At 39.2% G+C, this 27620-nt stretch overlaps 1 protein-coding gene across 19 annotated transcripts in view; it reads left to right on the top strand.

Annotated features, from left to right (window-relative positions):
• The first annotated feature begins 230 nt into the window (after nucleotides 1–230).
• The window catches only part of col13a1 (collagen, type XIII, alpha 1), a 104839-nt gene continuing 77449 nt past the window's right edge, over nucleotides 231–27620 (top strand). For all 19 annotated transcript variants that reach the window (XR_003841671.1, XR_003841670.1, XM_029520867.1 and 16 more), the window contains exons 1-2: nucleotides 231–869; nucleotides 8014–8083. Coding sequence is in view for 17 of the 19 variants with exons in the window: in XM_029520867.1 (XP_029376727.1) it covers nucleotides 588–869; nucleotides 8014–8083 (352 nt within the window). In the remaining 2 variants the exon portion in view is untranslated. The remainder of the gene's footprint in view (nucleotides 870–8013; nucleotides 8084–27620) is intronic.

Genomic DNA, 27620 nt, shown 5'->3' on the forward strand with positions numbered 1-27620 from the left:
CTTATTTTTTGCTTTCCATTGCTAGGTCAGCAGGATATCAGTACACCGACAGAGTGACTCGTCCCTGGATTTGATCCTAAAAATACCCTACACCAAGTATACGTATCAAAGGGGGCACCAAGACCTTCACGAATCCCTCCCCGGTATTTCACCTAGAGCCGCTCAGAGGAGGAGCATGCAGCGTGAGCCAAGGCAGCAGGAGCTGTGCGGAACAGAAGGCTGGCTCGGGTTTCAGAGACGCGTACTAATGACCGAGCAGCGGCGCGCAGAGGGACGCTCCGAGCGAAAGCAGCGGATGGGACAAGCAAAGCGGGGAAACGGAGTGTACGAGTCCGTCCTGTGAGCCAGGAATATCAGTGACTGACTGATAACAGCCTACAACACGTCTCCCATTTTGACATAAATGTAGACGTAAACTGGATGCAGTAAGGCAGAGGAGAGGACTGTGAGTAGAAAAGGGCATCTGCAAATCCCTTTACCCAACAGAGACAAAGTTCCAAAGTTGTCTGGAAAACTCTTGCGTGCGTCTCTTTGCCAGATGAAAATCGGAATATCTGCGTGGATAAAATAGAGCTTGGCTGTTTAACATGCAACAAGATCGGAAGTGGGGAGTCACTGGTAAAGTGGGTGAGGACTCGAAGAATCTCGGCGAGAAGGAGCAGAAAAGGTGGAGAGATATGTCTGCTGTAGCGATTTGCATCACAGTGTCAGTCTTGTGCCTTGGAGTTTGTGTTGTGGTTTTTGTGCGCTCCTCGGAGCTGCAGTCCAGGATACTAAGTCTGGAGCAGCAGCAGCTCTCCGCCTTGAGGTTGTCTTTGGAGCAGGTGGAGCCCATAATCATGGGCCAACTGGAAAAGATCCTGGAGGAGGTGAGTTTTACTAAAGAACTCAATCTGAGCGTTTTAGGGATATCAGTTTCTCATGACTGGGTTTATTACTTCTTTAGCCTATTAGGAACAGATTACATAGAATAATCTCACAAATGATATGTATGAAACCAGGACCCTGCAACACCCTGAGTGGGATGCCTGCTGACATTGGTGGGGGTGGGGGTGTCATTGATTTATTGACTTCGCTGTTTTGACCCAAATTTTAAACCATTATTTTTGTTTTAATTCTCCCTTTTAGCTTAATAACACTTAGTTAATGTGTCCAGCAAGTAATGCAACAATTATATAACCTCAAATTCACATCATGCTTACATGGAACATAAGTAACCTGGTTTATTTGTCATTCTTACATAGTGCGAGCAAATGAACCCTAGAGATGTAAAAGCAGAAAAACAACAGATGAGGTGTGTGTCAGGCTTCATAACAGACCGTGTCAAATATTTTGTGCTGTGTGAAAAGCATTTTTTAAAAATAATTGCAGAATATTAATGGTTGATTTTCTATTTTGATCAGGGTAATCAATTGAAGTAACAGCGTTATAGTCATGATTTCGAATGGGCCTTTAGCGTTAGGCCATACCACATTAAGTTGATGATGACTAATGTTCAAAGAAAATCTCCAAATGATTTTTGTAGGTAAATCACACGTCAAAAGAATTGCCAAACATTTTTATTTCTGGTGTCTTACTGAATTATATCTCTTTATTAAATGTATCATTTAGCAAGCTGTCAGTAACTTAGACAGTTCTTAAAAGCTGCTTCATTAGAAAGCACTTCCATTTTGTAATTTGTCTGTTGTCATCTTGGTCTTTTGAAAACAGAACAAAATATAATTGGAGGAATAGGTGGAGCTTAGGAGTACTGAGGGGTTGACCTGAACTGCTCATGACTTTCAGGCAGATTGCTGTGTGTGGTACAGTCAGTCAGTCACTCACTCAGTAGCTATACCCTAATGCTTACCCTTCATTAAACTATATTTACCTCTATCACGAAAAAAATGAAAATGAAATGAATGACTTGAAACTAGAGACTGAGACAGTAAACACAGTAGGAAAAATACTTATTGAGATAATAAACCAAGTGAGAAGTAGGGCCATTTTTACATAGAGTAAAATACAATTGGAACCATTTGAATCCCTTCAAAGAGTCCTTCGCTAGAAAGCAGGCGTAAAGCAGAAACTTACACAAAGTGATTCAACTCCTGCAGCAGCTCTGTTTTACTGTCTTGCTTTGGCTTGGACCAACATTTATCACCCCTCTCTGCCCAGACTTAGTGTAATGCATCTCTGTAATTGCAAATAGTAAACTAGCTGGTTTCACTGTAATTGGATAAACTGTTTTAATTTCTCATAAAACGTCTAACTGACTGGCTTAAAGCAAAACGAATAAACAGTGCCATGGCTTTCTGATGCTTTTCGCCTGCTCTGAATGGTCATGATGGAAGAATTAACTGCACTCATGTAATATTCTACTGTTGTGTTGTGAGCGCTCAGGGACCAAAATTACACACTGTAGAAGAACCAAAAAGCAAGCAGAATAAGAACGGGAAGCAAAATAACTCAATGAGCTATGGCAGTGATCATTCACAGCTGCAGGACAAAGATATGGACTTTTGTCGTTCTGTAAAATGGGAAACATCCAAATTGTGCACCGTTAGCACACTTCCTTACTAAACGTGATTTTTTTGGAGAAATAACTTTGTCCCAAGGTTTTTTTTTCCATAGAAACCATTTAACACTCTGTGATCCAAGGAAGTTATTTCCACAATATTTAGATGTCGTACTCCTCGACAAACTGATCTATTCACGGTCATAGCTATATTCAATCAATCATGCTGTTGTTAATTGTAGTGCTGTTTTAGGGCCTAGTGGGGGGAGAAGCTATTAGTTTTCATCTCCAAATTAACCTCAGGTGATGCAGCCTTTTTGTTTAACTCTGTGTGTATAAATAGTCCTTATTAATGGGACTCATGTACAGATGTGGTCCTCTATAGAGAGAGCGTAAGGAATCTTTGGTACTTACATCTAACAATGACCAGAATCCACCTCCTTGTCTCCTTCAATGATGACCAGTTTTCCCTGTTATGGAAAAAGTGTCCCGTTCCAGCAAACAGAGTTGGTCCTGTTTTTAGTTATGTTTCCACTTATTTTTCCAGGTTTTAAATATGTTGGGTCTCTTTTAATAATTTTATAAAGAGTTTGGTCTAGACCTGCTCTTCATGCAAAGTGCCTTGATGTAACTTTGTTATGATTTGGCGCTATACAAATAAATCTGATTTGATTTGATTTGAAATATCTAATGCCCTCTAATAACTGCAAAAAACAAGTTCTGAAGTTAAAAAACTTTACTGTGATTTTTGAATTTATCCTCCTCTACAATAATTGTCATATCATCAACAACACACTGAAACCAGGATGACCCCCTTGACCGTCCAATAGTCTTTTGTTATCTTTCCCTCAACATGGCCCCAACACTTACAGTTAACCACGAAGAGCTGTCTGGTGCACAGGCATTCTGGGATCTTGAGACCACATTTTGAGTACTAGAAATGTAAATAACACACACTTTTCACGTTTCCTCTCCTCTCTATGTATTTGCATTCTATATATATGTGTTTGGGACTGTACAGGTAGGACGTATGTGCTAGTGTGCTGCTCTGACAGCCGAATGCAACTGGACCACTTGCTTAAAAGTGCTTAATCTCTGCACTTTGTCAGGACAAACATAATCATTCATTCACTCATTCCACATATATATGCACACACATAAACACATTGAGAGTGACTGATACATTAATATATTATAAGCAAGCTTGATATTAAGCAGATATACTGACAGATGCGTCCACAGTACAACAAGGATTTGTGGTGAGCTATCGTCAAATGTTTTCATAATGAAAAATTTTGATTTATGTCAACAAGAAATCAACATGTCATTTCAGGACAGGTTATTAAATACTTAAGACTGTGTGATAGATGACGTCTATGTGTCAATATTATGTTAGCTGGATTAATCAACTGTATTTGAAAATTGTTGCAATATGGTTGCAGTAGCCCGTAGCTCAGTGGTAGAGCATGCAGAGGTCCCCTGGCTCAAACCCCAGCCACAACTAGTGCTTGTGCCGGTCCCAAGCCTGCATACATAGGAAGGGTTGTCACAGGAAGATCATCTGGTGTAAACACTGTAGCCAAATCAAACCATGCCAGTTATGGAGCCAACTTGCTGTGGTCGATCCCAAACAGGGAAACGCTGAAAGAGGAAAAAAAAAGCTGAAAATGGTGGGCTGTCAAAACTCTCATTTGCATCTCTGTTGTATGAAATGAATGCTGAAACCAACCATTACTGACTATCCATTAATCTTCAGGATTCAAGAGTCAAGATAATTATTTGTCAAGTGTGGTGCACTCACAGTGAAATGTATAGATAGATAGATAGATATAACTTTATTGATCCCCAAAAGGAAATTCACCTAGTCAGGAGCTCATCAAAATAAAAATAAAAAATATTAAAAAAAAAAACAAAACAAAACATTATCCAGTCAGCAGGGGTTGAAATCTCCAGATATTAATACAAGTACCTCAGAATTTTTAGTCTGTATCCTGGCAAGAGTTTCATGGAGAACTTCACATGGAACTTCAGCAGTTGCCTTGAGTGGAATATACACAAGTATTGTTATGATATGACTGAATTCTCTTGGTACATAGTATGGTCTCATACCAACTGCCAATAATTCAATATCTGGACAGCACATCTTCTCCTTGACAGTAACAAAGCCAATCCTCCTCCTTTCTTATTTCCACTGGCTTTAGTGTCTCTGTCTATCCATATGAGAGTGAAGCCAGGTAGTTCCACACAGGAATCAGAGATGTTTTGATTCAACCAGGTTTCAGTAAAACACATAAGGCTGCACTCACGGTATACTTTCTGAGTCTTCACCAATATCTCCATCTCACCACGTTCGCATGTTCCATAGGTGTTTTAGAATCAGGATATGCATATCTGTATATGCATACAGAAACCCTGTGCAAACTGTGCATGTAGGAGAAATAATTAAATAAGATAAAATATGAAAATAAAGTATACATAAGAATACAATATAATATAAATATAACTATAAAATATGAAAGACAAAATATAAAATATACAATTTACATAAGGGAGGAGTGAAAATGGTGTGTGTTTGGAGGGACGGAGGAGCTAGGGGGGCTGAGTGGTTATCTGGAGGGTTGAAAGTTCAGTGTCCTGATGGCCTGGGGGAAGAAGCTCTTCCTCAGCCTAATTTGGGCAGCAGCCAAGAAACTTGCTGGAAAACATTGCGTGAGGGTGTGTATCTGACCATTTTTAGTAGCTGTGAGCTTTGTAAATGCCCAAATTAAACTAGAAACCTCTAGTGACAAATGTATATCAGTGCAGTATAGCTGTGCCATAAAGATTATAATGAAACTGAATGTGAACTTCACTTCAACTCTTCAACTTGAAAACTCATGTTTTTTCTATCATGAAAGGAAAGATGCAAAGTGAAGAAAGTGTACTATTAGTAAAATTAATTGTATCGAAAAGTGTGCCATGCTCCCAAAGTTGTAAAATTAGACCATTGCTGAGGCGCCTTCAACCTGCATTTTCTCTAATGACCATCAGGTGGTGGCTCACTTGGTTGTAATAATACCTCAGTTTGAGTTGAAGTCTATGTGAATTTTTCCCTAATTTTCACTTGATTGCGTGCCTATTACCTATAGCAACAGTGGCAAGGAAAAACTTCCCGTAAGAGGCAAAAACCTCAGACAGAAGTCCAGGTGGGTGGAATCATCTGCGTTGACTGGTTGGGTTAGCGGGGGTGGGGGTGATTTAGAGAGAACAAGAGGAGAGAAAATACAATAAAAATGCTAGTAAAAACATACAGATTTGAAGATGATAGCATAACTAAAGAGTAATTAAACTCACACAGACTTTGTAATAGAAGAAGGTTTTATGCCTGATTTTGAAAGCTGCAAAAGTCCCCTACAGACTGCTGATTTTACTGGGAGCCAATGAAGAGAAGCTTAAACAGCAGTTTGATTTTCTAGTTCCTGTTAATACTTGTGCAGTAGCATTGTGAATCAACTGAAGGATTTTCAGTGATTTAATGGGACATTCCGATAGTAATGAATTACAGTCTAGAACCTAGAAGTAAATCACCGCCTGCAGGATGAGGACAAGGAGAGGGAGGAGAGGAACTGGGTGAGACGAAGACGAAGACGAAGACGAAGACACACCAAGCACAATGTACAGTACAGTACATTGTGCTTGGTATGTCAGCGCATGCAAGGGGGAAGGAGAGAGACATACATCAGAAAATACAGACAGAGAAGATCACCATTCACCAAATATATTGGCTCAGTTATGTTATGATGTTGCTTTGTATCAGCACAGGGAGCCTAGAATCTGTGAAGGTACAGTGAAATCAGAAGATTATCAAAGAGATGAGAAATGCCGAGTGTCAGAGAGTCCTGTTGTGATGTCATGACTGCTCTAATAGGATAACAACTGCAATAAATAAATAAAAAATAGGAGGTAAGAACACAAAGAAAACACTGGACCATCTTAAAGTAACCTGCTGTGAGTCCTGGTCGTAATTCACTGTTCATTTAGTTGCATTTTTTGTATTATTTTGGAAAATATGTTAAAATCAGCGTAGCACGGTGGACGGTGACTGGTTGTGTACTTCTGGTTGTTGGTCCTGTGATACACTGGCAGCCTGTGTAACCTGCCCTTACCCAATGTCAGCAGGGATTGGCTCCACTCCTCTGCAACCCTGAAAGGACAAGCAGTTTATATAATGGATGAATGCGATGGCTGTTAAAATCGAAAGCAACATGTGTATTCTGTTAAATGTGAAATAGACAGCTAGTGTGGTCAGTTTGTAAATTTTCGTGTTAATTTTGTAACATTTTCGTGAAAGTAGTAAAACTGAAATGAAATGAAATGAAATTGAAAGTACATTTGTACTTTCTGAATCCAGCAAACATGAAAACATAAATATTACTTGCAATGTCTGACTGTGCAATTATTGACCTCTAATCTAGTGTAAATTAAAGTTCTTTTATTTGAACCTATTTGAATTAAGTCTCCATTATGCAGTAATCAGAGTTATCACAGTTGGAAAATGTGTTTTTCAGTTTAAGTTGGAGAAGAGAAAGCTCTGGCGTGCGTCCTCTGGATTGATCTTGCTAAAGACTTATCCAGTGGTGATTGGAATCTGCCAGTATCAGCCAAATAAATTCTTGTGAATATTCTTGTGACTTTTTTGAACTGGTCCTCATACCATATCATATTTTCTGTTCTGTCACAGTCAAAGACACACACTAACCCACACACACAGCTACACTTAAACACACTAACTGACTAATTTAGTTTTTTTTTTTTTCTTCACTCTCTTCTCCCACATGTTTACTCTTTGGCAATTGTTATACTTTTATTCACTTTTCTTGTTACCACTTAATTAAAAAAATACAAGTATATATTTACCCATTGAAATGTTGCATATTTAATGAGTCCTAAGTGAATCCATGGCTGTCAACTCTCATATCAAGATAACAGACGCATTGAGGAAACAGGCAGTACCCAGAATACTGCAGCAGTGCTCAGAATGACAGTGCCTTCATAACATTCCCTTCAGCACCTGTTGCAGCCCTCTAAACCGCCTGCTCTGCCATTCTTCAGCTAGTAATCTCCACCAGTGGGACCTACTGTTATGCAGGGGAGAATGTTTGGCTTTGTATTTTGCTCCTGGTCAAATCACACACCGGCAGTTGATGGTCTAATGAGATCAACTGTCACATGTGTGTTCACATCACAGGTTGTTTTTATCTTGTGGTTATCTCTCACCATAAAATATATTTTACATTTTACTAAGAGTCTGGGGTAACTACTTTTTCCATTTCATATATGGACTATAACAACAGAGTTGTAACAGAATTAGCTGCAAAAAATTGTCCTAGTATCCCATTAAACCCATCATATGTAGAGATTGTGGATACTTACAAATTGTGTTTTAACAATACACATTTCAAGTTGGGTACAACATGATGTTAAAATGATGCTTATTGTGTTCAAACGTTCACCTTCTTCACTCTTTTTTTGTGTAGAAGCTTGCAGAAAAACTGCCGAAGACTCGGGAGGTGAGGGAAGCTCCTTACAGCTGCCTGTGTCCCCCAGGTATGTTCCCCACATTTCATCCATTCAATTCCTCTCACTGGCACATTAATTTAGCACATAAATAACATGGGAAAATGAACTTTAGCTATTAAATATGTTATCACTACATATAATGCAAGATAAACTTCATAATGAATGTCTTGACATTATAATGACATCTTCATGTCATGTGTTAAAAATTTTTAAAAATTTTCATTTTAATAACAATGTTTTGAAATAAGAAAGTTGCAGGTTCAGTTCCCGGGCCTGGGGCCTTTCTGTACAGTGTGCATGTTCTCCCCGTGCCTGCGTGGGTTCCTCCGGTTACTCTGGTTTCCTCCCACCACACAAAGACCAAAGACGTGCATGTTTAGATTAATTGGGAGCTCTAAATTGTCCGTAGGTCTGAGTATAAGTGTGAGTGGTTGTTTGTCTGTCTATGCGTCTGTGTGTTGGCGCTGTGATTGACCTGTCCATCGTATTGTATCTGATAGTGTCCATGTAAGTTAGTTACAATGACTCTTTAGAAGCATGATAATGGCTAGACTCATGGACTCAGTAGTCATGTTTTTTGGAAAAAATAAAATAAGGGGTTGGTCAAATCATATTGTCTAATATGACAACAGCATAATTAAACAGCATAGGAGCAGAAAATTCTGGGCTACCATTGCTTAATTTTTGTGCATGTGACAACCCTAACAATGTTAGTATTTGGATGGGACAGTAGTCTTCTATGGGATGGCCCGTCAACACCTGCTAAGTAGGCGATTTGCTTGCAGCCTCAGAGGATGTTCTCCAGGTGTCAAAGTCTTTCATCTCAGAGCCAACAGATGGTTTGACACTGTGAAAGCTTCTTGACTGAGTGTGGGAAAAGGAGGTTTTTTGTATTGTCTGGCATAACTGACATACAATGTAAAGCAATTATTACAATGTAAAGCATTGTATAAAATGCTGAATACTTTTCATCTAGTTTTACTGTTGATTCCAAAACCTTCTGCAAACTTGATCCAACATATAATGTATTCACCATGTCAAGTTTTGAAATTACTTTCTATCTCTTTACCTGCAATACCAGCCGAACTTTTTCCTGCCAATACCAGTCAACATTCCAGGCAAGGGCAGGGTACACCCTTGACAGGTCACCAGTTTACCTTGGGGCCAACACAATCAGACTGACAGAGACATACAAAGATGAACAACCATTCACCCTCACACTCAGACCTACAGGAAATTTAGAATCACAATCAACCCTACTCTTTACAGACTGGACTGTGAGAGGAAACTGGAGTATCTAGCGTACCCACCTGCACAGGCAGGAAGCAGGCAAACTCTACACAGAAGGGCCCCAGGCCTGGGAATTGAACCCACAATCTTCTTGCTGTGGGGCAACAGCACTAACCACTATTGCATGCTGCCCCGTTTTGAAATATTAGATGATGATTTTATTGATGATTTTAACATTACATTAAGTGCCAAATAATAAATAAATTGCATGATTATGCACAGTAACTTCAGGAAATAATCCAATTATTATGAGAACTTTTTCTGAAATTATTTTATTGCACTGTTTACCTCTTCAGTAGCTCTGTTTAAAGTCTCTACTGTTAACTCGTTTTGCATCTAGTTTTCCTATTTTTGTGATGGTCTATCCTGATGTCTGAAGGGCCAGTACATACATACATGTATCCCTTGTACCTCATATTACTTATGTGTATGTTCCTTGCCTAAATAATATACATCTTGTACTATCATATACCTCATGTTCCTCATATTCATCGTATTCGTCATTCCTTTTCTTGTTCTTTATGCTCCTCATGTCCTGTCACTTTCCACCATTTGTGCAAGTCTTTTGTCACTTTCATACCTGATTTTGGTTTTTCCACTTCTCCATATCTATCAATTTTTTGCTTATTATAATACCTTCCCTCATTTACTTCTTCTTTTTGGCAGCCCTGAGGTCTGGTAAGTGTAATTATTCAACCTGTATCTTTCTTTTACTGTGGCTAAATCAAGCAGTTGTCAAAATGGCAAGCCTGTTTCATAATGCTGTTTTTCTCATATTGATCTTATTTGAACTTTGCTCTACCAAGTAATCAGACTCAAGGTTGGTGGGGTCTGCCTTGATTGGTTGGGTTTGAGAAGGCATAGGGAGATGTGGGAAAGAGAGAAGGAGAAATTTAAGTTAAATTTTTTTAAATAATTAACGTTTGGATAAAAATTTTATTTATTGACATGAATATAATTTAGAATATAAACCTAAAAAAGCATGTTATGGTAGCTCTGTAATATTTTCATAGCAGAAGAAATGTTCTTTGTGTTTGTGTTGCTGTGGGTAGGATTGATTTGTTGGTTGGGCACTGAGCAGGACCTTGCTTGCTTCCATGGTTGGTCGTATTAATTTGTATGAAGCTGAATGAAGACTTAGAAGGCTGGAGGTCCAGTTTCTTACCTCTTTTGTTAATGAGGCCAATGAGTTACGTTTAAGTTAAGGATAACTGGTTTTCATTTTCAAGTTCAAGAATTATGAAAGATTTATCTTGTTGTGGCATACCAGTTTATTAGTAAATTATTATTCTCTGTGTAATTAACAATGTCAGCCATTCTTGGTGTTCTTCTCTAATAATTAATATCAATAACAATAAGATAAATGCTGTAGTGCTGTGTTGTGTTTTGTACTAAAAGTAAAACAAGAGTTATTCTTACTTATTAAACATACATCTTGAGGCCCTGGACCAAGCAGATATTGAACAGTATCTGCTCCATGCTGATATGACTGTATCACTTAATTTTTTGTTAATTTGTTGGCTGCACATTCAAGCTGATCTCATGTTCTACTACATCCTCAAGGAGGTCTATTAAGCCCATGACTGAAGACTAACCGGAACTCAGTGTCATGTTGAAAATAGTTTGAGAAGGCTTTATCCTTGTGATGTGTAAAACTATTCTGCAGGATGTAACCATTCGAAGATGGCAAACTATGGTTTTTAAGGAATGAGCAGGGTCAGCACTCAGATAGACTGTGGAATTCTGACAAGGACAGTAGGTATAAAGGCTTAAATTGAGTCAGAAAAAATCCCTATACCATCACACTGTCACTACTACTATCATGTGTCATCGTGTTGTGGTTATTTTTTTTATTGCAGAACTGTAACATGATTGGATGAGGTGTGTTATCTCTGTGTAATTTTTAGAACATAGCTGTGGAAAATCTAGACCAGTGTGTATCTTGAAGTTCAATGGATGTCTTTTTTTCACTTGAAGGGCTAGGAGACTTATCCTGAGCTTTACATGTTTGTGAGCATGCTTTGAAAAATGAACTGAGCAAGTTGCTAAAAGCAGAACAGCAGAATGACTTCAGGCCTCAAAGACTCTGAGGTCTCTGAAATCAATTTATCATCACCATGACAACAATAGGCTTAAATACATTATGCTGATGGAGATGACTTACTAAACACATGGCTTACTGTATAGTTGGTGGCTGTCATCAATATTGAAGGCCGGGAATCAAACCCGCAGCCTTCTTATTGTGGGGCGACAGCGCTAACCACTACGCCGCTGTGCTGGCCCCGCCCTAACTTTTTACGCAAAAATTCATTTCTGAAAATTGAAATTTTCTAAGTTTGAAAGGTAGAACTTAAATATATTGATTATTAGATGTGTTAAATTTGTACTTACTGTTTATGGTATGAAAAATATTTGACAATAAAAAACATTACCCAAATTATTATTATAATATGCCAAATTGGAAACTCATAAAGAAAACATTTTTCTTTTTCTGGTTGTTGTGAGTGATACAAATAGTTATTAGATTTGATGCCTAATCCCAATTGTTTCATAATTGTGCATTAATATAGAACTGGAAACAAAGTCAGATGTAGGTGGGAACTTCAGCTGCCTAGTAAGTGAACTTTAAAACAACGGCATTATAAAATAATGCAAACTTTGGTACTTATTTTAGTTGTGAGAGCACAAAGTTCTCTTGTGCAGTGTAGGATTATGAATGACTATTGCTTTCCAAAAGGCAGGCCAATAACATGAACTCTTTGTGGCTCAAACACAGCATAGCTGTGAGGATGGATTTGTCCTGTTTAAAGACTATCATGGATTTAGTGGGAAAGAGATGGAGAGGCTTGGCGTGGGCTTAAGGACACTTAAAGACCCCAGCTTCTGAGGAAGGAAGTGGGCTTTGACAGTTTATCTGGCTGGGATCCCAGGGAAAGCAATGTGTGGAAAATAGAAGCATGCAATCTGACCCCAGCCCTCTCACCCCATCCCTTCCATCCCCTCCCTGCCAGTCGTGCATCTTGGCTGCCTGGCATGGCAAGCATAGTTCAGGCCTCATCCAGGACTGTTAACTACTCACATGATACAGACAACACCATCATTGATTGATAATTTTTCACCCAATGTCAGATTTGAAACCAAAATAGTGGACAGAAAAAAACAGAAAAATCATGTGTGATTTGAAAGCCTGTGGATGCATGTGCACATATGTGTATCTTCATGTGAGTGGATAGGTTGTTGAATTGTTGTGTGTGTGTGTAAAATAAAGGAGGTGAGATACATAGCGTTGGAACTGTGTGCTTCTTTAAAATATAATTTGAGATAAATGGACTTTAATGTTACCTGAAATTGTCCATTGGAATAATGGGGCTATTTCTGAAAAAGCTTTTCAGCCTTTACATATGTGAAACATTGTGAGTGGAAACATTAACAGACTAGGTTTGTTGCGCTCTGCTCCTTGTGACTCAGTTATGGTGTGGAAGATTTATGATCAGGTACAGCCCTGGTTCCCCAAAACACTACATGTGACAAAACAGATGGAGAAACAGACAAACAGACTATAGCTAGTGATGCTTTTTCCTACAATGTCCATTAAGGGGCTTAACTGTACTTGTATCTGTGAGATGTAAATAGCACAGTGGTTAGGACAGGAGAACAACCTGTGTAGATAGTGCTATGCAAGAACAATGTGACTTTTTATATTGCTCAAAGTATAAACACTGGACTGTGAGGTGCTGGTGCTGTTGGAGGGGAGCTGGATCTTTGGGAACTCAGAATATTCCCAGCAGTCTGCCAGCTGACAGGCTGCTGCGGTCCACAGCCTGGGATCAAAGAGAGCAGCATAGTGTGTGCGTGTGTGTGTGTGTGTGTGTGTGTGTGTGTGTGTGTGTGCGCGTGTGCGTGCGTGTGTGTGTGTGCGTGCCTTGTGTGTCTTGTGTGCTGAATTTAATGGGTGAGGCTGTGTGCCTCTTGAAAACATGGATTACAACACTCAAAGCATAATGGCATTTAACCTTCAAACTTTAGCAATACATTTGTAATCTGAAAAAAGTGGGCTCAGAATTTCTGAAGACAGACATCTCTGCACATATTTAATGCACATTGATGAAATGCAGCAATGAGTAATTCTACTGTCAGCATCTAGCCTTATTTCCTATGTCACTTTCCTAATTTCTCCCAGTTGAATTTACTATGCCCAAGGACATGAAATAGTAAATAATAAGGGGGTGATGATTACCTGATATAACCAACAAAAATCATCTGCAAAGATTTTTAAGAAAAAAAGATTCTTCTTTTTCTACAAACTGTCTAAATGTTGTATTGTGAACATGGTACATTTATTTGCCTTTTAATTTTGTGGATACTATTTCCAGACCAGATATGTGGGATGACATGCATCAAAGCATCCCCAGATGGACTCAAATTAGGGACGTTGCAATTACAGAGACAACGCCTTAAACCCTTAAGCTACTAGACCATCCAACATACTGAGCCTCAAGTGTATCACCTCTTATGTTAACTTTTGTTCGGACGGATTTATGCTCAAAGTCAAAGAGATTTTAATTAATAAAAAATATCAGTCTCAGACTGATTACTTTTTAATTGTAAGTTGTGTTCAGCTGTTATTGAATCACTGCACTGCACCCCATGGTCTGTATTATCTGTATAGTTTTAGAACCAAATCACTGACCATATCAAATTGTTTCTAAGAGTAATACAGCCATACTCATTTTTGAAAGTTTCAAAATTTGTTTTTCTTTACATGCTGAAATAAAACTGAAATAAAACTGATATTATTCATCAAGGAAATTGAAAATATGTTGTATAAATGTTGTGTTGGCTGTTGAATTAGCTTTAGCAAGAAAAGAAACCCTATGATGTCCTTGTAAACCAGAGACTTCCTCTAATATGTGGAGCTGACAGCCAGTGGGGTTGAGTGTGTTGGGGGGCTCCCAGGGTCTTGGAGCCGGTTATTTAAGGAGCCCAAGTTCACCTTGACATCTGTGCTGACAGGAAGAGAGCACAGCAGATCCCCTTTCTTCTTTCATGATAAGTTTACAGTGCAGCTGCCAGTGCGCAGCCATACTTGGAGGAATGTAGCAGGCAGAGACAGATAATGTCAGTTAAACAGACAAAGAGAACAAAAAGAAATGATTAAAAGTGAAAAAATATAGGTAAAAACAAAAAACTGTATGCACCTTTACTGGGCTCTCTGGTATTTGGAGGAATTGCAATTTTCCATTTCTAAATCATACAAGCAATCTCATTACAAATTGTGTCATAATAAACCTGTTTTGTGATTGGTTTTTTGTTTCAAGATAGGAAACTGTGATATGCGCAAACACGTGCTAAATACTATCCAACTTCCAGCTGGCTCAACTCAAAGCCTTGCTTCAAGATGTGGTGTGGTCTGACAGCAGGGTGAGGTGTGGATGTTTGGGAAAAATCAGCAACAGTGAAGTCACTCATTGGCAGCTGTTAATAATGCTTTATTTGTTAGTTTTTACTTCAGAATGGTGGAAACATTTGCAAAAAAGTTTGATGAAGGATTTTCTTGTTTTTGGCACAACATTTAGCAGGTGCTAAATTTCCCACAGTGGTCAGTCAAGTCAATGAAATAAAAAATCAGTTTAGTTAGATTATGAGGTTACCAAAGATGAGACCATTTGCAGCTTCGTGCTATCATAAATGTTGGTAGAAATTACTGTGGTTTAATATTCCTGTTTAAATTAATTCACCATAACAATGGCTGATTATTGTATAGTGTATAGTAAGTTGACAGGTGACAGATGTGTTTAGAGTTAGGATTCTGAGAGACATTGCCGAAGATAGGTAATGTTTGGATATCGATGTACTTTTGGATAATGCTTTCTTCCTGGTCTTCATCTGCAACACTGATTTGTTGTTATTTTAATGTTTATATGCTTTTAGTTGTTTTTAGGGTTTGTGTTTTAAACCAGTTCAACAAAAAATAATACAGTGATAATACTGATAACGGAAAACTATAATCATATTGCATTCTAATACAACTTCATCTCTACAGGCTAAAATTTCTGAATCATTTATTGTTGAAATTATAGCAGCATTTCAAATTGTAGGTATAATTAAGTGTTCCTCTAGACTCAGGTTATGGTATTTCAGGGGCAAGCCCAAGATCTTCACAGACTCTCCTACAGCTCCTGGATTCCATTTGAAAGAAGTGATTGCAGTAGATGAATGAGGGAAATGCACCATCTGGTTTCCTCATAGTAAATTTAGTAGTGAGCTTTCAGCTACCCGATCTCCTCTCGTTCCCAGTGTTCCAACTTGAACACAGCACACACACACTCAGCACCACTTATGTCCTAAACATGTTAGCATAATGCTTGGAAAGTTTTTACAGCTAACTGTGTTTCGAGGTTTGAATTTATGAAATGCAAATGGAAATGTGTGCATTTGTGTGTGTATATGGCATCCACTCAGCAAGTTCATATCCATGCACATGAGGAAAAATGTATTCAAAAAAATGATTTGCTTGTTGTTTGATTAGTGTTCAATTAGGTTTTTTCCAAATAAAGCCTGTGGTATGTTTCATTTCATGTTGGCACATTCAATGCATATTTGTGTGAATGGGAGTAGAGTTGACCACAAATAAGGGGCTTTTCCATAAAAAAGCACGATAGTGAATACATTAATGTGAGATTAGATGTAATAGAATCCTTTCCCCTAATGCACACCAATCCCCAGCTACAATAACAATTTAGTTGCCTCTTATAGGGAAAACAGATTCCAAATTGAGTTTGGCTGTATTTGGTTGTATTGAGTTTTCCTTGTGGTGAACAATGGAAAAACAAAGGGATAAAAAAAAAAATATCTGATAAATTGAATGCATTTTTTAAACTGGCCATTCTAAGCAGTTCGGCTCTTGAAAGACATTTTCAGCAAAGTGGAAAAAACAAAAACAAAACACGGCTTAAGATGTTTCAATGTAATTCAGGCTTGTTCATTTTTGTTCAAACAGGTGTCAATCAGCCTTATACAATCAAATATACAAAAAAGACTGTTTAGTAAGTATTTTTGTATTTTTCTTTTCTTTTCGGGCGGGTTGTTTGGCCGGGAGATTGACAGATGAATTGGTACAGTGTCAGAAGTAATGCAGAGACTATGCCACTGTCATGGTAAAGCGGGAGTTGAGCCAGAAGGCGGGGCTTCTGCTTTATCAGTCAAATCTTTGTTTGAAATGGACTTCCCCAGTAAGGTGGCCCACCTCAGCATTTCAGATAGGATAAAGAGCTTCAATATTTGGAGGAAACTTGGAGAAGCATAGATGCTCCTTTGCGTCCAAAGGAGCTAATTGAGGTGGTTTGGGCATCTGATACGGATGCCTCTGCAGCGCCTTCCTCTGTAGGTTTTCCATGAAAGACTATGGGGTAGACCTAAAACTAGCTGGAGGGGCAACATTTGCCATTTGGCTTGGGAACATCTTGGGGTCCCTCAAGAAGAACTTAAGAGCATTGCTGATGAGAGGGATGTTTGGAATTCCTTGCCTAGACTGCTACCACTGTGACCTGGCTTGAGATAGGTGAAGTAGCAGCAACTTAAAATCACTTTAAATCTAGGATTGCACATCTCTGTGAAACTCACTAAGACATCTACATATGGCTTTTGTAACCACAGTTTATTTTGTTTCTTCCTCTTAGCGTTGACAAATTCATCCTGCTGTTTTGTGTGAGATGTCTTCAGAGGTGTTGAAATTTCTAGTGCATTTGCTTGAAATTAGCCTTGGATACTATACACACTGACCTTTTGCTACGGCACGCTCTGTCTTTTAACCAAGAATAACAAAGAAGATTTGCTTCATTTTGATTTCTTCATTTTGACATTGGAAGCATTTCTCATGCTATTACCACAAGTAATTTGAACTCAATACAGCACAACTATAAAATAGTTTTGTTACTCTGCCTTACATCCTATGACACTACAGCGATAACAAAACTCCTCCACAGACAGAGAGACATAAATAAGTGTCAAAGGGCAATGGTTGTTAATCCACCAGGTGTCTTGAGGATCACATTTTGTCATGATGTCACACACAGTGTTCCCATGAATAGAATTATGTTTATAAAGAATACCTGGATCATGGGTGCTAAACTGTGTTTTGGTGTGGGAGGCAGGGAACTTATTCAAAATGGACTGCTTGTGCACACACACTCACACACACACCCACAGGTATTAGACAGAAGCCTAACGTGAAGGCGGTGACACCAGCAATCTGTCACAACATCTAGTTAAAGATGTTCAAGATGCATGAGATTCAAGACGAATTTAGAACAACGTGTTTATAATGAAAAGTAACCCTGAACCCGCTGATTGTTCCTTTATTTATTCATTCATTCATCTTCAACTGCTTTATTCATTTCCGGATCGCGGGGTGCTGGAGCCAATCCCAGCTCTCATTGGGCGAGTACAGGGTACACCCTGGACAAGTCGCCAGTCCATCGCAGGGCCAACACACAGAGATAGACAGAGACAAACAACCACTCACACTCAGACCTATGAACAATTTAAAGTCACCAATTAACCTAAACATGCATGTCTTTGGACAGGGGGAGGAAACCCATGCAGGCACGGGGAGAACATGCAAACGCAGCACAGAAAGGCGTGCAACCTCCTTATTGTGGGGCAACAGTGCTAACCACTATGCCACTGTGCTGCCTTCTTGTTCCTTAGTTTAATCTAAATTGAGCACAACATCATCTGAAAGTTCAGAAGTTCAGTCTTAGACTATTTAGAGCAGAGGTGATGTTGGGGCTGCTGTACTACACAGTAAAATACTGTCAAAGAAGAAGCCCTGTCGCAAATCATTTTGTACAGTATTATTTTTTAATTTCCATCATCAGTCTATGAAAAAACAAGATATTCAAATTTTTGATCACTTATAAAATAAAAAAGAGAAATACAAGAGCCGATAAAGAGCAGGACAGATGAGCAGAACTGATAGTTGTGCTCTTAACCAATCCCTACTCCCAATCCAAGATTTGGTGCTCTGTATCCTAACATAATTTTTGCTCCTCTAATAAAGTGCCCCGACAATGAAATATAACCAGATATAGGTTGCTTGCACAGATGACTGGGGTAAAAAGGTGTAATGCTAACAAACTATTTAGTTTTCTCTTCAAGATAGATTCAGGATTCAAAAAATCTGATGAAAATACAGTGTCTCTTTTTATGTGACATTCCAGATTAACTTGACTGATGTAAACATAAACATTAAACATGTAGTTCTTTCTTTGGCATTCTCTCTGCTGCTGTGTCCCCAGGCCAGCTCTGTTACCATAAACCCTGTATTTTGTATACAAGACCAAAATGGGTGAAACATGTAAAACTGGACTAAAGTCACATACCTTGTCTGCAATGTAAGCTCAGCCAATATCTGCCATTAAGATAGGTTTATTGTATAATGGCTGTTTACAGGAAGCAAAACAGAATAAAAATTGTGCAGTCTCTGAGGTCTTTGTTTGATTTGCTCCAGACATATTGTGGGTACAGAAGTTATTTTCCAAAACCCAGAGCGAGCATGCTCTCAAGTTAATAGACCTGGGCTGCCTGCCAACAACAGCACTTTTCAGAGGCATTTTAGGAGTGGAATTGAAACTCAGCTAGCATCAGTGAAGAAGGATAATAGTGGTTAAAACTGTAGCAGCTCATTTGCAAAGGGCTACATATCACATTCACAGATCAGTTGTAATTAGGGGGACTTGAAAGACTGGGCTCAAGGGCACACACACTAGTGATCATCTATTTTTTGATTTAGTCTAATAAAAAAGACCATGTTATTAATTTTTCAATCACACTTTTATTTAAATCAATTTTACTACATAGCATTTAAATCTAGTTAAATTGGATGAACACTAGCAGTTTTCTCATTTTTATACATCAGTAGACTGGCAGAAATTTTCAATCTCATTCAGTCGAGAAAAAAACGTTTTGAATCGGATTTCAACCCACTGATTTTAGTCCATCCATCAATCTTCTACTGCTGTTCCATTTCCAGGTCGCCAGAGAACATGCACAGAAAGGCCTTAGGCCGGGAACCTTCTTATTATGGGGCAACAGCGCTAACCACCACGCCGCTGTGCTGCTGTTGCCCCACAACAAGAAGGGCATTGGTTCTTGGGACGTAGGGCCTTTTTATGTGTAGAGTTTGCATCTTCTCCCTGTGCCTTTGTGGGTTTTCTCCAGGTACTCTGGTTTCCTCCCACAGTCCAGAGACATGAATGTTGAGGCTATTTGGTGACTCTAAATTGTCTGCAGGTATGAGTGTGCATGTGAGTGGTTGTTCGTCTTTGTCTTTGTCTATGTGTTGGCTCTGTGATGGACTGGCAACCTTTCCATGGTGTACCACCGCCCTTGCACAATGTAAGCTGGATTGGCTCCAGCACCTCCCGCGACCCAGAAAACGGATAGGCGGTAGAAGACAAATTCATTTCTGATGAATACAAAGAGTAAGAACAGGATGAGCAGTCTGAAAAAGTTTCCTCATATACATGACCTAAAGATATACCAGAGACATTCTCAACAGCTTATTTTGGAGGCTTTTTAATTCGAGAGGAAAGAAAGACTTGTGGACATGTCTAAATTCTTCTTAGTAGCCCAAGAATTGGCTGCCATGCAGGAGCTATGTATTTGTCCTGTTTTCATTAGCAAGGAGTTAAAAGCCCAAAGTGGTGGAACTCTTGATGACTTGAGCATTTTAATGTAAAAAGAGGGAAGTGAAAGAATCTTTATTTAAGCTCTCAGGTTACAGCGTCATGTGACACCGTACTGTACAGAGCTCAGTTGGGCTGTGTTGATCTATCATGGTAAAGAGTAGTGTGCAATGGACGACACATTTGGTATTTTCCATTGCACTTCTATTTTTCAGGTTTCCTGCTCACACAAATAACCCATCTGGAGCTTAAAACAAGCTTAAAAACAAGCTTGAAAAGTTTGCTCTTTTACTGGCAAGGTTTGAGAACCATGTCACAGGAGACTGGGGCTATAGTCAGGGTAAGCTTTTCTCCAGACACTTTGCAGTTGCCTAAGAATAGTTTGGTGTTTGCTCAGCAGCACCTCAGACTATGGGGCTGTGAAGTGACCAAAGGCTTCCCAGAGTCCTGCCATCAAATACCCCTCAGAAGACAGACAGAATGCCTGCCAGACTGGGGTCAGCTATTAAAAAGACCATGCTGGGGAAGTCATGTAAAGCAATCCATGACATGCTGATGTTAATAATAACTGAGATGTTTCAATAAGAATATCTTGCACCCATGCAGAGGATGTTAAAACGGATTAAAAAAGGATCTGATATTATGCTTATTCCTTCTATATTTAAAAGAATAATAGATGCTGTGTTATTACACTGTAACACAGAAGTTCAGTATATGTAGTATAATATTTTAAAAATACTTTTTTTGCTCTGTACTCAAACTATTAGATGGATTGTGAGCATGTGAAAATAGCTATACAATACACCCTAATTATTATCTTGTTTATATATATATATATATGTTTCTGTATTTTTTATTTGAGGTCAAGAATGGCTCCCTTATCCTCCATCCAAGATGTTCAAAAGTATTTGTAGCCCTGCTCACGGTAGAAAAGTTGCAATGTGACTTTGACGCAAACAGTATATTAATCAACATCAAATGTAAAAACATCATGCCCTGACTTATGACAACTAATGACATCCTTGTTATGAAAATACCATTATCCAGTATTCAGAGCCCTGTGTAGTTAACTATCACTTAATGCACCAAGCTGTTGACCTGTAGTTTGCAGGCCAGAGATCAAACCTGGCAGAGGCTGTGTGGGTGGATGGCTAGGGAGTGCTGTTGAGTGATGCCCTGCTGAGGGCAATCCAGTTGGTTTTCTCATTTCGTTGTTAAGCAGCTCTTTGATGTTCCTAACATAAACAGGCTTATTTACAGTGTCAGAGGAGCTGATGTTTTGTCAGACAGTGGTGTGTTTTACTCGTTTGGCATTGTGTGTACTCAGTGAAAGTGAATGGTGCACCATACTGTTATCTAGCAGCAATGTACTCCAGTATAACCACACTGCTTTACTGTTTGTCCTCAGCAGCAAGTTTACACAACGAAAAAGTCACCACATATTCAAAATTAGCATAAGTCATTCATTATTAATCATGTCACTCAATAAAGATTTTTCTTGCCTGGAATAACACATAAACTTAGAAAAAGTGTAAAACAAACATTGAATTTTTTTATTATACAGATAAAACAATGTCAGCTATAATAACCAGAAGGTTACTCGTGTTTACTCGTTGTTTTACACTATGTCTTTATTTGATCATAAATTTTGCTTATATTAAGTAATCAGGAAAAGTATGCACCAAAACCTGTAATGCTTTAAATATCTTATTTCCATATCTCTCTCATCAGTTATAACCTCCAGGTCTTAATCACTTCTCTGGATACACATGACAACAAACACACACACACACACACACACACACACACACTGTGATTAACAAAAAGAGAAAATATAGCAATGATGGCTAAGGGTGCTGTTCTTTTGAAGAACAGCAAATCTCATAAGGTTTGATGCTCGGGCACAAATTTGATTACATAAGATAATCACTTTGCTTTGTTTCTTTAAAAAAATCAGAAATTGATTTATTGCCAGGTATGTGTAAACATACTAGGAATTTGACTCTGGTGTTTCAGACTTGGACATGGGAAAGACAGAAATAAGATTTAAAACATATATATATATATATATATATATATATATATATATATATATATATATATATATATATATATATACATTGAAATTAGATTAGATTGGCTTATGTGGAAATCTGGGAGACAGCCTGGGGGAAGAAACAGTTTTTAAGTCTGGTAGCTTTGGCGAACAGAGGTCTATAGTGCATACCAAAGGAAAGCAGTCTGAATAGATTGTGAGTGATTGATTGATTGATAGTAACTGCCCAGCTCCTGACTGTGGACCCGTAAAGGTCCTGGATGGGGGGCAGGTCAGCTCCAATGATCTTCTCTGCAGACCTTATAGTTCATTTTAGTCAGTTCCTGTCCTGCTTGGTGGCCGATCCAAACCAGACAGTGATGGAAGTGTAGAAAACAGACTGGATGATGGCAGTGTAGAAGATGACCTGCAGTTCCTGAGGCAGCTTCCTGAAATCCACTGTCATCTCCACTGTCTTGAGTGGATTTAGCTCCAGGTGGTTCTGACCACACCAGACGACCAGCCACTCCACTTTGTGCTTGTAGGCAGACTCATTGCCGCCCTGAATGAGGCTGATGACCGTTGTGTCGTCTGCAAACTTTAGAAGTTTCACAGACAGGTGCAGTTCTTGGTGTAGAGTGAGAAGATCAGCAGGGAAAGACCACACCCCGGCGGGGGAGTCTTGGAGAGGATGCTACCCAGCCTCACCTGCTGTCTCCTGTCTGTGAGGAAGTTGTAAATCTACTGACAGGTGGAGGCCTTGATGGTTCCCAGGAACATGGATCCATGTGTATGGCCCTGGGGATTTGAGGTGTTGGGGGATTAAGTGCAGTCCCATGTTGATTACATCATCCACAGTGAAAACCGACAGTAGAAGATTTTCAGTTTGTCTGCCAGTTGTTTGTTCCCTACAGGGTGGGTGGACGGGCTCCTGTAGTTGGTCATGTCCTGCAGGCCTCTCCAAACTGAAGCAGAGTCACTAGCTGAGAATTTGCTCTTCAGTTCCTCAGAGAAGCTCCGATTAGCGGCTTCGATTTCTCTCGTCAGTGTGTTCCTGGCCTGCTTGTACAGGGCACGCTCCCCACTTCTGAAGGCCTCCTCCTTGCCTAGCTGGTGTTAAATCACAGTTTGTTGTTGTTGTATGTGCAGAAGGTTTTGGTCTGCACACACGAGTCCTCACAGAAACTGATGTAAGGTGTTACAGTGTCAGTCATTTCGTTGAGGTCCATTGCTGCATGGACCTGATGTTGCTGATATTTTTTCTCCACATCTGTTACCTGGTCAGCCAGGTGTTGTAAGGCCTCCATTACACAGGCCTGTGGTTTGCAGTTCATGAAAAGGGACTCCAAGTGAGGGCTGCATAATTTCTTCAACGCTGTGACATCGGTACACCAACCTTCATTTATAGAAACGCGTGTTCTGGAGTGGTGAAAGTATGAGTTTATGGAGTTCAGCAGCAGCAGTTCGTCCATCTTGTTGTGCAAGGAGCAGACATTAACCAGGTGTATCGCCAGTAGTGCAGCACGTAGTCCAAGCTGCCTCAGCTTTATGAGTGCTCCTGTGCGCTTCCCCCACCAGCATCTGTGTCTCCTGGCAACTCCGTAGAGAGCTGCTGCAGCTCCAACCAAGATCTCTGAAAAACTTTCGGGGTTTGTGAAAATTGGCAGGAAAATACGCAGACATGTGTCTCATGTTTAAGAGTGGAGAGAGACATTGAGGCCATCTTTTCAGTAATATTTATTGTATTGTAGTAAAGCGTTTAGCGTAGAGTGCTGAAGTTTGACCGTTGGTACTTGTCAGTGTTACTTTTCCAAAGCTGTGAGAACAGCCAAAAGCCTAAAAAGAAGAAGGGGGTAAATCACCAGAACATATTAGCATAGGCTACCATCCAGCCCATTTCTTCCTATTAATTTCACACTTTTAGATCAATATTTCCAATGCAAAGACAAACTAGCTTGAAAAACCTTCTTCAAAAGTGACAGAGGAAGTTGATGTGGGTTTTATTTGTTTGATGAGTTACTTGTGGCTGTAGCTTAATTGTGTGCAACATCACTATGGGTAGGAACATACCTGCTGCCATTAGATGCCCGTAGAGAGGCATCTATCACACATGGTAAATATCACTCACGACATGAAAGGGGGTCTTTATACAGGTGCACCATCTACATGTAAAGCAGCCAAAATTTTATTTAACACTAAGTGTGCTGAGTAGTTGTATATGAGCCATATGAGAATATTTTTTTCAACCTCTGCGTTGTCATGAGGTTATTTTCTGGATGATAGAGATAAAAAACAAGGAAGAGCAGACAGGGTAGCTGGTGGTAGATGAAGAAATGTTAGCGTCTTGCCTGTCAAAATGCTGCCAAACTGGAAGGAAAATACAGTGTTTGCAGCCAGACCTGTTTTTCTCATTACTGGCTTCTCCATACGAAACCTGATCCATCAAGTGATTTAACTTTTCATTCTGTTTGTCTTTGGAGTGGACACGCCATCTTTCATCAGGCATTACTGTTTATTTTGTAAGGCAGTTTGGGATAGAGATTGGGGCAAGCTGCTGGATATTGACCTTTAAGATTTGCCACAGAATCAGAATGCCCCACTACGTGGGTAAATAGTAATTTCCTATATCGCTGTTAGTGATTAGCAGGGATGTGTTGTGTAGGGTAGATAGGATAGATAAGGAGTACATTATCTATCCTAAACAAAAACAAATAGTCTGTCTGTCTAGCAGGAACACTGCTAGTGCTGGTATTAATCCAAGATGCACAATGTGGATACTGTTGCTTTAACCTATACATAAATCACTTGGAGAACACACAGGAGAATTTGTTATCTTACTATTTGTTGAGATGCCATATGTCTGGGCAGAGCAAATGTGCTGTCAAGCAAAGGTGGGGTTTCCCTCCAACACCCACAGACTGTTGTAAACGTTTGGCTAAGAGGAAGAGGGTGGTTCCTGTGGACTGCTCACATTAGAGCTGCCAATTGCTCGGCTTAGTAGAAAGTCCATTCAGCAGATAAGTAAGAATAAAGTTGTCATGTGCTTGATAGGTTTCTAGTGCTGGATACTCAGTGAAGATTACATTTTGAAGAAGTAAAGAAAAAACTATTGGACCTCTGTTATCTTATTTTTGTGGCATGAATCTGTCTGTAGAAATAATTTATAGTAGAAATTGCAAAATCTATAAATCAAAATAATTTAAGCCTGGAAAAAATGAATTGTGAAACTGATACTACTCAGGGTCTCTGAATGAGTTCCTCAGGTGTGAGTGACGTAAAGGAGATTTCCATTTGTTAAAGACATACTTCAGCTTTTTTTCAATATTCTCCTTCTTAACAAGAATGTGATGAAAAATTTGAAACCAGTTCCATGTTGCTTCATTATGTCCTGCATAAGAACCCGAAAGCTGTTGCTCTTTTAAATCACATTAAACTAAGAAGAAGCTAACCTGGTTCTATTCATAGTTTAAAGGTTTAACTCGTGCACAACAAGGCATTTTGTAGTTTGAGGGAAACTGCTGGTTCATGCTCCCTGCCTAACACATCTCATGAGGTAAAAAATAATACGCTCAATTTCCAGAATACATTTATTGTATTCACATTGTGCTAGTTTTATTTTGCAATGATAATAACTATGGAATACCATCACAATTAAATCATCTGCCTTAATACAGCTTCTTTTGAAATGTCTACCAGTTTATTCTCTCCTCCACCCATGTAGAATTTCATTTTCGTTATCCCACCTCAGACATCCACCCACCCTCGTCCCAGTTTCTGGGCAGCGGCATCACTAGCCACAGGATACATTTGAATAAATTTTGCAGATTTTAAGACTCCAACAGTTGGATTGTGGATTTGTCTCTCCACTGCTCTCTCTGTTTTCTGTCTGTCTCTGACCTGCGGCTCTGACACTTCCTTTCGCTGGGTGGCACAGAACAGAGGAAGTGTGCGGTGGATGACATATTGGCTATCATGACAGGCCCGTAAACTTTTGAAGGTGATTTAACAGCAAAGGGGCCCCTCTTGGGTTACAGTCTGGGAAGTGGGTTCATCCTAGCCAAGTCTTTTTCCAGTGGCTGTTCGTGAAATCCTTCCTACTTCTTCCTTTTTCCACTATGTTTCTTCACACATAATCAATCAATATTGGGGCAGAAATGCTTTCTTATTCTCCTTGGCACATATTAATCCCTAATTGTAACCTCTTCTTTTGAGTTTACATGCCTTCCTTTCCCATTCACTGGCAGTTTAGATTATTTTACTTTCAGCTTGAAGGCAAGTTTTCTGCTGGAAATCAAATAATATTGGTCAATTTCCTAGACCACCTACCTTTCATTTTGTCAAATCAAATTAATTTCCTCTCCTGCAACAGATCTCTGGTGTCCTGAATAATTCTAACCCTAAGGTACAACAGGTCACTGTGCACAAAGCAAAGTTTTACCCCCCTGGTTGCAACCCCACTATTAACTCACTGGGACTGCAGGCTCATTAGAATCTCTGGACTCTTGCAAAAAGGCACTGACTGTATTTCTAATTGTTAGCTATATTAGTAAGTCAGGGAAATAAAACCCTGTATCCTGCAGCACTGCCATTTAGCCTATTTTCTTAATGATAGAGCTTGAGAAGGTAGTGAAACCATTGGTCTATGTTAAAGTGCTTGTTACATGGGAGGATGAAACAACTGTAGTGAAAAATATTACTGAGGACACCCTCATTGTAAAAGTACTGATATTACTCGACAGAGCTTGTTCTTGTTTATGCTGCACATTTCTAAGACTTCACCAGCATTTACCCACAAAATGGAGATTATTCAGCTTTTGTTCATTTAGTTTGTTCTTTGCTTAAGCTACAATTTGATTCTACTTTTTAAAGCTGCTTGAGGTTTTCACAGATGCAACTCATTTGGGTTTACACAGCATTTTAGTGTCTTTTCTGTGCGTTAATTTCTTTTGCACCACTGGTACCCAGGAGCTAGACAAGAGCAGACTGACAAAATGAGCTATTATTTTGAGAAGGCCCAACAGCAGTGGCCAAAGTTACAAAGTTTCCTATCATTTTCAAAACTAAGAAGTAAGTGAACATTAGAGTTCATTCATCAGATGGCTAGAAAGATCAGTTTTTGATTAGCATTCACCAGCAGGTTTCGAGGTTGATAATACATCGCATGTGTCCCACTGAAAATATTAGTGCGTGTTTATGTGGTTAAAATTGAGGAAAGGGAAATGGGCTAAGTTAAGAGGTATGTGCCTCTATGCCAGTCCTACTCATTTTTATTTTTTTGTCTTAACAGGAAGCTGCTTTTCAGTGAAGATGTAGACAGGTGGGATTTTATTAGTAACTACTTTTCTCCCCCCAGGAAGCAGTGACACTCATTCATTTCCCCCCATTCAGTTCCACTTTGTTTTGGGGAATGAGATACCATAAGGTACTTTCATTGAAACAGTAGTTTTAATAAATCAGCATGAAAAACATGTTCTCAGTCTAAATGCATATTGTTACGCAGCTGCTGAGAACTGAACCCACAGTGCAGACAGGGAGGCTGAGGCAGGTTAAT

This window comes from Echeneis naucrates, chromosome 15, assembly GCF_900963305.1.
Source record: "Echeneis naucrates chromosome 15, fEcheNa1.1, whole genome shotgun sequence".
In the NCBI taxonomy this organism is placed as follows: Eukaryota; Metazoa; Chordata; class Actinopteri; order Carangiformes; family Echeneidae; genus Echeneis; species Echeneis naucrates.